Here is a 9,296-nt window from a genome sequence, read left to right as displayed (position 1 = left end):
AGGAGGCATACACCATTTGGGTCAAGGTGGGGCTCTGCTTAGAGCACGTTCAGAATTAGCGGCACACCTGCCTGCCACCACAGTTCCAGCACATGGGAGTCGGGTCACCTTTTCCCAAGATTCAGAGCCTGCCTGGCTCCCAGTCAGCCTGCAAGACTGGGTGGAAACACACTTCACCATCATTTGGAACGCATTTCATATTGCATGTGTAAACACGCACACACATGCATATCCTAATGATTTGAAAGTATGACCTTCACATCAATTAAGGCTATTTAAGGGGTATATTTCAAATGAAATGCTATAATATTCAAAATCACCAGATTAATGAGTTAATCAACAGGATAATAATCTTTGCCAGAAAAACTATGACTGTGATTTTCCAGAATAGGATCGGATTGTTCATATGTATTAACCAAAATAAGGTCAGCTTTGCTGTAAAAACCCCATCGCCAGTTTCCAGAAAAAGAAATGTATGGGACCTGATACACACACAGAAATTTAGCCTTAGAAAGAGGCTGGATTTAGTCAACCAACTAGCATAATACAACTGTTCAAACTCAACATTCGTCTGACCAAATTCAATCATTTCCCCCCAAAACGGATTTGTGTCGACATCCTCTAACCCCAATTTGATGAATATCTCCAATAACATGGCAATAATTTAATAAAGGAACTCACCAATTTTAAATTGCAATAAATTTACCAAACATTTTCACTGTTTATGGAGAGCTTTACAGTAAGAAAGTGTCAACAAAAGCAGGCACATCTGTGTACAAAGTGTTGCTGTTGGTGCTTCTTCACTTCCATTCCTGAAGGACCAGCTGCTCTGCCTTTCTGTCCTCTCAGCGAGCGTTCTTCCGGCCGCGAAATCACCCTCTGGGTGAGCTCTCACTCGGGTCTCGGAGGGCGCCCAGGGAACGCGCCCAGGGAACGCGCCCAGGGAACGGACTTGCCAAAGAGAAGTGCGGTGGGGCGAGCCAACCCCAAAACATTTATTGTAAACTTTAAAATGGAGTCCGGATACGAACAGACACAGAAAAGAAGAGAAACCTCCCAGACACAGAAATAATCATACTGGAGGGCCAGTCTCGTGGCGGGGGGGCCCCAAGAGGCGCTGGGCCAGACCGCCCCTGAAGATGCGTCGCCACGGAGAGGCCTGGCTTTGCGCCCCGCCAGCCCCCGACCTCCCTCGCTGCGGTGGCGGGTAGGGAGGCGGCCGCAGTACATCCGGATCGGCCCGGGGTCTCAGGAGGCCCGGCTCGGCTCCCAGGGGCGCGCCGCCTCGCAGGGCGGCCGGCAGCAGTAGGGGTAAGAGGCGTTGAGGTCGGGGTCCGAGGGCGCGTACCCCGGCAGCTCCACAGACGGGTGCCCCCCGCAGCACACCTCCACGCCCGCCTCGTCAAACGCGTGGAAGACGCCCACGTTGATGTAGGAGACCGCGTGGTGCGCCGCGAAGCCCGCGCAGTCCCCCGGGGCGGCGAAGTCCGACTCCTCCGGGGACAGGATGGAAGCCTCGCTCGGCCGCTGCTGCAGCCTCCGCCCCCGCCGACCCCGTCGGCCCCGCCGCGCCCGGGAGGCTGCCGGCTGCGCACGGAACCCCGGGCCGCCGCGGGGCCGCGCCAGGGCCCGGCCTCCCTTCCGCCGGCCGCGCCGGCCGCGCCGGGCCTGCGAGGACTTGTAGTTCTTGACCAGCAGGAGGCTGAGCAGGCCCAGGAGGCACTCGAGCGAGTTGAAGACGGTGGAAAGCACCAGGCCGCGCTGGTAGTCCTTCAGCTGGCGGCACTTGGCGGACGTGGCGCTGTCCAGGGTGCTGCGGCCGCGCGGCGCGCCGGGGGCCGGGCCGGGGGCCGCGGCCGGCGCGCGCGGGGGCAGGCAGTAGTGGGAGTACTTGCGTTCCACTAGGGACACGGTGTCGCCGTCGATCACGGCGCCCGCGAAGGCGCTGAGGACCCCGAGCATGAAGACGAGAACGCCCAGCAGGAGCAGGTTCTGGCTGTTCACCCGCCCCGAGGGCCCGGCTGCGCTCCCCGGCTCGCCCGGCGCAGCCTCCGGAGCCCCTGCTGGGGCCGCGGGGCCCCCGAGCGCCGGGCCCGGCCCCGGCCCCGCGAGGGCGGCGTCCCGGGGCCCGCAGCAGAGCAGGGCGGCGCCGAGCAGCGAGAGGCCGGCGGCCAGCAGCAGCCCCGAGTAGAAGGCGCCGGCGGCCGCCCCCAGCCTGAACGGCTCCCCGCGCAGCTCCGAGCCCAGCGAGAAGCACTTGAGGCCGACGGCGGCGGCACTGAGCGCGCAGGCGAGCAGGAGGCAGGAGGAGAGCGCGGCGCAGGCCCCGCGGATGCTCCACTTCATCCTCCGCGCCCGAGCCGGCCCGCACCCCGCGCGCCCGCCGCCGCCCGCCGCCGCCCCCGCCGCCTGCGCCTCCTCCCGGCGCCGCGCGGCCGGACCGCCGGCCTCCTCCTCATCCTCCCGCGTCCTCCCGGGCCCGCGCCGCCGCCGCCGCCGCCGCCGCCGCCGGAGCCCGCATCCTCCGCCTCCCGCCGCCGCCGCGGCCCCGCGCAGGGAACCGATGCGACGCGGAGGACCGCAGGACGCGCGCGCCCACTCCCCAGCCCGCGGCGCCCCTCCCAGGACGTTCAGCTCCCCCACCACCACCCGCGGCCCGGCGCGCCAGGCCCAGGCGCCGCCCTCCCCCCTTCCCCCCAACCCCCGTAGCCCCTAGGACACCCCTCTGCCGCCTCCCCAAGGAGAGGTGCCCGCTCGCCGCGTCTCTCCGCCTTCCTCCCCCTATCGGCGCCCCTGCCCTCTCTGGGAACACCCCCCCCACTCCTGCCTCCCTCCCCTGATGCCCCCAGGCCCCACCTCCGGCACCTCCCACCTCTCGAGACCCTGCGTTTGCGTTCCCCTGGTCACAGGGCTGGGGTCTCACTCCGTGCCCACTGGCCCGCTAGAAATCAGGAAGCCTGGGAAGTCAGCTTGGGGGCAGGAATAGGGGAGCCCCGGCGCTGAGGGGCTACGGGGGAGAGCCTGACTGCAGGACAGGGGAAGAGGCGAGTCTGGGGGAGAGCGGAAGGAGGGAGAGCCCGGGTGGGAAGGAGGTTTGAGCCGGGGGTGGGGCGGGAAGGGACGGGGAGAGGGGAGCTCGGGGGAGGGGTGATCCGGGCTGCTGGCGGGATGAGGGCGGGAGTCTGGATGCGGGGTGGGGGGGAGGGCTTGGAGGAGGAGCTCAGGTGCTGCGACCCTCCGGCGCCGCCCGGGTAGTTCTGGCTCGAGTGCGCGGGGGAGGGGGTGGAAGTGCTGCGGAACTGGAGGTGAAGCCTCAGGCAGAACCTCGGAGGAGTCTCGTTGCGCTTTAGTCTCAAAAGCCCTTCTCAGGGATCATGCAGGAATTTACCCCAGATGCGGGTGCGAGTGAGTTAACTCATCAGAAGGCGGTTCATGGCCTGAGAGCAACGTGGAGAAGGGGGGTGCAGCGCGGGGGAAGGTAAATCGCCTCCTTCCGACCGACGCGGGCCGAGAAGAACTCCCGATGAGGGAGAGGAAGGCTTGGGGAAGCGTGGGGCGTGGAGATGGCCTTCCCCCAGGCCTCTCTGGGCCCCCATCCTCCTCCCGGAACCAGGCCTGAGAGGGGCGTCTCTGGAAAGCCCTCTGAGGTCCCACCGGGCCGAGCGGCTGGGCCCGCGCCCTCGGCTCTTTCCACACCGTCGCTGCGGCTGCTGCAGCGAGGCACGGGGAGCCGATGACTCACCCTGCCGGCTAATTGCTGCGTTAAATAACTTTGCGCTGGATCCAGGGGAGGCGGGAGTGGCAGCGGCTAGGGAACGCGCTGGGGGAGGAGGGGACGGGGGAGGTGCAGGGGTGCTTTGAGAACACCCCCGCGTTCCTGCCGCCCGTTTGGCAAGTTCAGGCCTGTGAAGACGTCCCCCAGAACTCACAGCGTCGTGCCCCTTCCTTCATAGAGTGTCCACGGTGCCCGGCGAGCAGGGGCACAAGTCCCCAGAGGCCCCTTGCCTCCGGAGAAAGCCTCCCGCATTCGCCAGGCAGCCCGCGCGCAGGGGTCCCTCGCCCACGTTTCACGGAAGCCATCTGCCCAGTGAATATATGTGAGCGCCCTTCATGCGGCTCTCTGGACATTTGCGTGGGATCGACTTGAACGTCAGTAGCTGCGCAGAGAAGGAGCGGGTTTCGCTGTATTTTTAGCGGGGAACGCAGATTTTAGCACATCGGCTGAACCTCCTGATTCCGTCCTGCTCCGCATGCATGACGACTTGCCAGAAAAGTAGGGGTAGTGAGCCTTCTTTCACATTTATGGTGTATAGGTTTTAAAAGGACAGTGTGTAAATCAGCTTGTATAATAATCGTGGCACCCACGCGCGTAAGCGGAGTTGCCATGAGCTGACTTCCAATGATTATTTCGGTTTCCAGGGAGACGAGGTTTGCAGCCACCTCCGTGAAGGACGGAGCCGCTTCTCCATTCCCAGTGCAGTGCCGCAGCAGCCCGATTGATTAGGCTCTGCGGGGAGAAGGGAGCTGACGTCGCCTGGTCCTGCGCCGGGCCTGGGCGGGCTGGGGGGCGGGATCGTGCAGCAGCCTCTCAAATCGGAAGACCTGAGCTAGTCAGGTCTGTGGTTTAGTATTTCTCCGGGATCTGGCCTCCTCTCTCCTCGCGAGCCCGCCACCCGCCCCCCCACTAGACACTTCCCTCCCCTGGACCACCTCTGTGTTCCTTAAGTGAGCCGTGCCTCTTCCACAAGCAGGGCCTTGACACGTGCTTTTCTGCTTTATGTCCCCCATGCCACATCCTCAGCCTTTTCATTTCTTAGACCTTAGCTTCAGCTCCCTTAATCGGACCTAACTTTCGTTGGGTGCCCTCTGTCCTGCCGCAATGTAAAGAGTGCTCCCCAGGGCTTTTGTTCAGTCCTTGCAACAAACCCTGAGGCACCTGGCACTGTGATCCTAACAGAGGCTTCCCACCCAAAATCGGGTGACCTGTGGAGACAGAACTCAAACCCAGACTCTGTGCCCTCCCCCAGCCCCCCACCTCCCTGCACCCCACCACCCTGCACCCCACCTCCCTGCACCCCGCCACCCTGCACCCCACCACCCAGCACCCCACCTCCCCGCACCCCACCACCCTGCACCCCACCTCCCTGCACCCCACCTCCCTGCCCCCCACCTCCCTTCACCCCACCTCCCTGCCCCCCACCTCCCTGCACCCCACCACCCGGCACCCCACCACCCTGCACCCCACCTCCCTGCACCCCACCTCCCTGCACCCCACCTCCCTGCACCCCACCTCCCTGCCCTCCAGCTCCTAACAAAGAGTCTCCCATAACAAGCAGGATCTCCCAGTGGTCTCAACGTCTGTCTTCCCGACCAGACTGGGAGCTCGGTGCAGGCAGGGTCTATATCCGACTTGTCCCCACCTTCTCCCCGTCAGGAACCGGCGCTGCCCTAGCCGAGCGGAATGGACGAGCAAGCAGATGGATGAATGTGTTGATGGCAGCCAACCTGGGGTTGCTCTGTCCCGTGACAGCATCTAACATCAGTCCAGTTTTGCTCACAAGGAGAACAGGGCCAGGTGACACAGGCCAGGCCAGCAGGCGGGAGAGGACCCACCTCCCTGTTGCGGAGAGCTTGTGGAGCTCTGCGGGCAGAGAGCGACCAGCGGGTGTCCTGTCGTAAAGGGTCTTGAGCTGTGCAAGTTCGGACTTCATCCTGAGGATGGGGAGACCCTAGAAGGGCCAAAGGATGCTGTGCTGTGTTTTAGAAGCACTGCTGCGAGAAGGCTGGGCTGCGGAAATGGCGGCATGTGGGGGGTCTCATGCAGGTGGACAGTCCTGCCCCCATCACGGTGTTCATCTCGGGTTTTCCCCACCGCCCAGCCTCCCACCGCCTGGCACTCAGCAGATGGTCAGCTATCTTGCCGAGTGTGTGTCTGTCTCCCCTCTGTGTCCGTGGGAGGGAGGGTCAGAAGTCTGGGGTCCCTGCCATACACAGCTCACAGGGCCCGTAACCGCCCACTTTCACAGTGAGCGCCTCTGCACCTGAGCTGCTTTCTGACACCTATGGCCAGGGATGTAAATTAAAACAACCCATGCACATTTTGAAAGCTAATTCCATTGCTTTTTGACAGAATCCTTTTCCCCAACCCCTGACGGGATCACCTGTGCAGCTCCTCCCCTCCCAGCCACCCGGCAGCGGCCAGAGGGGACCCTGGCACAGCTGCGGTCCAGGGAGTGACTTGGGGGCCCCCACAGTGAACTCTGAGGCAGGGAGCTCACTCTGGAAAGAAGCACCGCCCTCGTGAGAAATGCATCTCTAGGTGGTGAGGGGCAGGTGGGAGGGAGTAAGTTTTAAAATCACAGACCCTACCACATGCCAAGCAAATTCACAGGGACCCTTGAGTCGCCAGCGCGTGGGACACATCACTGCCACATTTTAAAAACAGGGCCCAGAGGGCTTCCCTGGTGGCGCAGTGGTTGGGAATCCGCCTGCCGATGCAGGGGACACGGGTTCGTGCCCCGGTCCGGGAAGATCCCACATGCCGCGGAGCGGCTGGGCCCGTGAGCCATGGCCGCTGAGCCTGCGCGTCCGGAGCCTGTGCTCCGCAACGGGAGAGGCCACAGCAGTGAGAGGCCCACGTACCACAAAAAAAAAAAAAAAAAAAAGGTAAAAACAGGGCCCAGAGAGCAGAGATGACAATGTTTTTAAACCGTCTTGTGTTTTTTTCTGATTACAGAAGCAACCATGTGTCAAGTGAAGAATATTTTCCCCATTAACTTTAACTTGCATTTTAATCTCACATATTTATTAGCATTTAAAGTCCAACCTCCTGCTGTGTTCACTTCAATTAATTTGTCTGATTCTAATTAGTTTTTCTAATTAGTTTTTCATTTAACTTTCCAGCATTTTTATCCTTTATCTTTTTAACTGGTTAAATGCTCATTTTTTCTTTTATTATTAATTCTAAGCCCCTTTTTTTCCCAGGAACAATCAGTATTGATCTTCACGTATAGGTGCAGTGTGTGCATCTCTGTGCCAGCGCTGCAGAAGTGCTGGTAAGTGTAAAGCACTCCGTCTCACAAAACCAGAGCCAGTGAATTAACGGAGACACAGCAGGCACTTTACTATTTTATAAGCTTTTGTCTTGTGCAATATAACAGAGCCACTCCATAAAATATGCATGTAACAGTTTAATGACTTAGATATGAGCATCTGCGTCCTTGCCACCACATCAGGAAACAGAACACTGAAGATCCAAAGCTGCAGCTCGCCCTGCCCTCCCCCAAAGGTTCTGCTGACTTCACTGAAACCACTTCTTTGTGTTTATTTGTACTTTGATCACCTAAGCATGCACCCCTAAACATTTCAGTTTGGCTTTGCCTGTTTTCTGAACTTTGTACAAATGGAATCATAGAGCGTGATTGAAAGAAACATCTGGTTTCTTTCATCCACCTGAATGCCTGTTGTCGTGTCTAGTTTATCCCTTTTACTGTTGGTACTAAGCCACTGTGTGAATGCGCCGCAATTTATTTACCCATTTTACTGATGATGAGCCTTGACTGTTTGTAGTTTGGGGATATTATGAAGAAAGCTGTTTTGAACTTTCCTATGCTTGTGCACTGACGCACTTGAGCCTGCATTTTGTTGGATCACGAGTAATGTATATGTTCAGATTTTTGTGTGCGTTTTTACTGAGACACAATTTATGTGCAATAACAATCACTGATTTTAAGTGTTCGATTTGATGAGTTTGGACAACTGTACACATTGGTATGAGTCACCACCACAGTCACAATACAGGACTAGTCCAAACCCTCCACCAAAGTTCCCCTTTTCAGTCATGCTCTCCTCCACCCCAGGCCCTACAGGACTGCTCATCTGATTTCTGTTGCTGTAGTTTTAGTAAAACCTTTCATGCTCCTACGATCATAAAGTAGGTAGTCTTTCATGTTTGGCTTCTTTCACTTGACAATGCTTTGTTTTTATTGTTGAGTAGAATTCCACCAAAATTTGACTATCCAGTCACAAGATGACGGACATAGTTTGTCCATGTGGAGTTGCTATGAGTTAACATTCACGTGCAAGTCTTTTGAGAACGTATGTGTTAATTTTTCTTGGGTATATACTTAGGAGTGGAATTGCTAGGTTGTGTCTTACTTTTACATTTAACTTTGTAAGAAACGGACTAATTGTTTTCCAGAGTGGCTGTACCATTCTGCACTCCCCTCAGCAGAATGAAAGTTCCCAGTACTGCATCCCCTCCCCAAACCTCGGTGTTATCAGCGGTCTTCTTAGTAATGCTGACCAGATGGTTTTGATTGGAATTATATGAACCTATAGATTAATTTGAGCATAACTGATATGTTAGCAATGTTGAATCTTCTGATCCATGAACAAGGTTTATCTCTACATTTATTTAGGTCTTCATTAATTTCTCTCAACCTTTTATAGTTTTCAGTATACAGGCCTTGCACACATTTTGTTAAATTTACCTTTAAGTATTTTGTGTATTTAATCCTTCTGTAAATACTACTTTAAATAATACTTTCTTGTCCAATTGTTTGTTACTAGTATATGGAGATACATTTGATTTTTATTTATTTGTTTGTTTATTTTTTTGCAGTACGCGGGCCTCTCACTGCTGTGGCCTCTCCCATTGCGGAGCACAGGCTCCGGATGTGCAGGCCCAGCGGCCATGGCTCACGGGCCCAGCCGCTCCGCGGCATGCGGGATCCTCCCGGACCGGGGCACGAACCCGTGTCCGCTGCATCGGCCGGCGGACTCTCAACCGCTGCGCCACCAGGGAAGAAGCCCTACATTTGACTTTTTAAGTTGCCTTTTAGTTCTGCATCCTTGCTAAGCTGACTTATGCTAGCAGCTATTTTTGTAGACTCCTCACCATTTTCTGTATAGACAATCATGTCACAGGTAAGTAGAACCCGTTTTAATGCCTCTTTCCTACGTGCATGCCTTTTGTTTTTTGTTCATTTGTCTCTTTCTTTGTTTTGGCCCCCCGCAGCATGCGGGGTCTTAGCCCCCTGGCCAGGGAAGCGCGGGGCCCTAATCACTGCGCCTCCAGGGAGCTCCCCTTTGTTTCTGGTCTCAGTGGGAGAGCGTTCGATTTTTCATCCTCAAGTGTGACGCTTTTCTGGAGGAAATTTTCATCAGGTTGAAATCTACTTCGAGTTTCTGAGAGTCTGCTCAATCATGAACAGGTGATGAGTTCTGTCAACTTGTTGTTGCTGTTGCATTTGTTGAGATTATTGTATGGCTTTCCTTTCTCAGTCTGTTAGCGC

At 57.1% G+C, this 9,296-nt stretch overlaps 1 protein-coding gene across 1 annotated transcript; it reads right to left on the bottom strand.

The window, feature by feature from the left end:
- Positions 1-269: 269 nt before the first annotated feature.
- TMEM271 (transmembrane protein 271) lies at positions 270-2,392 on the bottom strand. The gene has a single exon (XM_033419332.2). The coding sequence runs from the start codon at positions 2,344-2,346 to the stop codon at positions 1,249-1,251; it is 1,098 nt and encodes a 365-aa protein (XP_033275223.1). The 5' UTR covers positions 2,347-2,392; the 3' UTR covers positions 270-1,248.
- Positions 2,393-9,296: the final 6,904 nt, after the last annotated feature.

The sequence above is a fragment of the Orcinus orca genome, chromosome 4, assembly GCF_937001465.1.
Source record: "Orcinus orca chromosome 4, mOrcOrc1.1, whole genome shotgun sequence".
Classification (NCBI taxonomy): domain Eukaryota; kingdom Metazoa; phylum Chordata; class Mammalia; order Artiodactyla; family Delphinidae; genus Orcinus; species Orcinus orca.
This window is presented reverse-complemented; position numbering and strand designations above follow the sequence as displayed.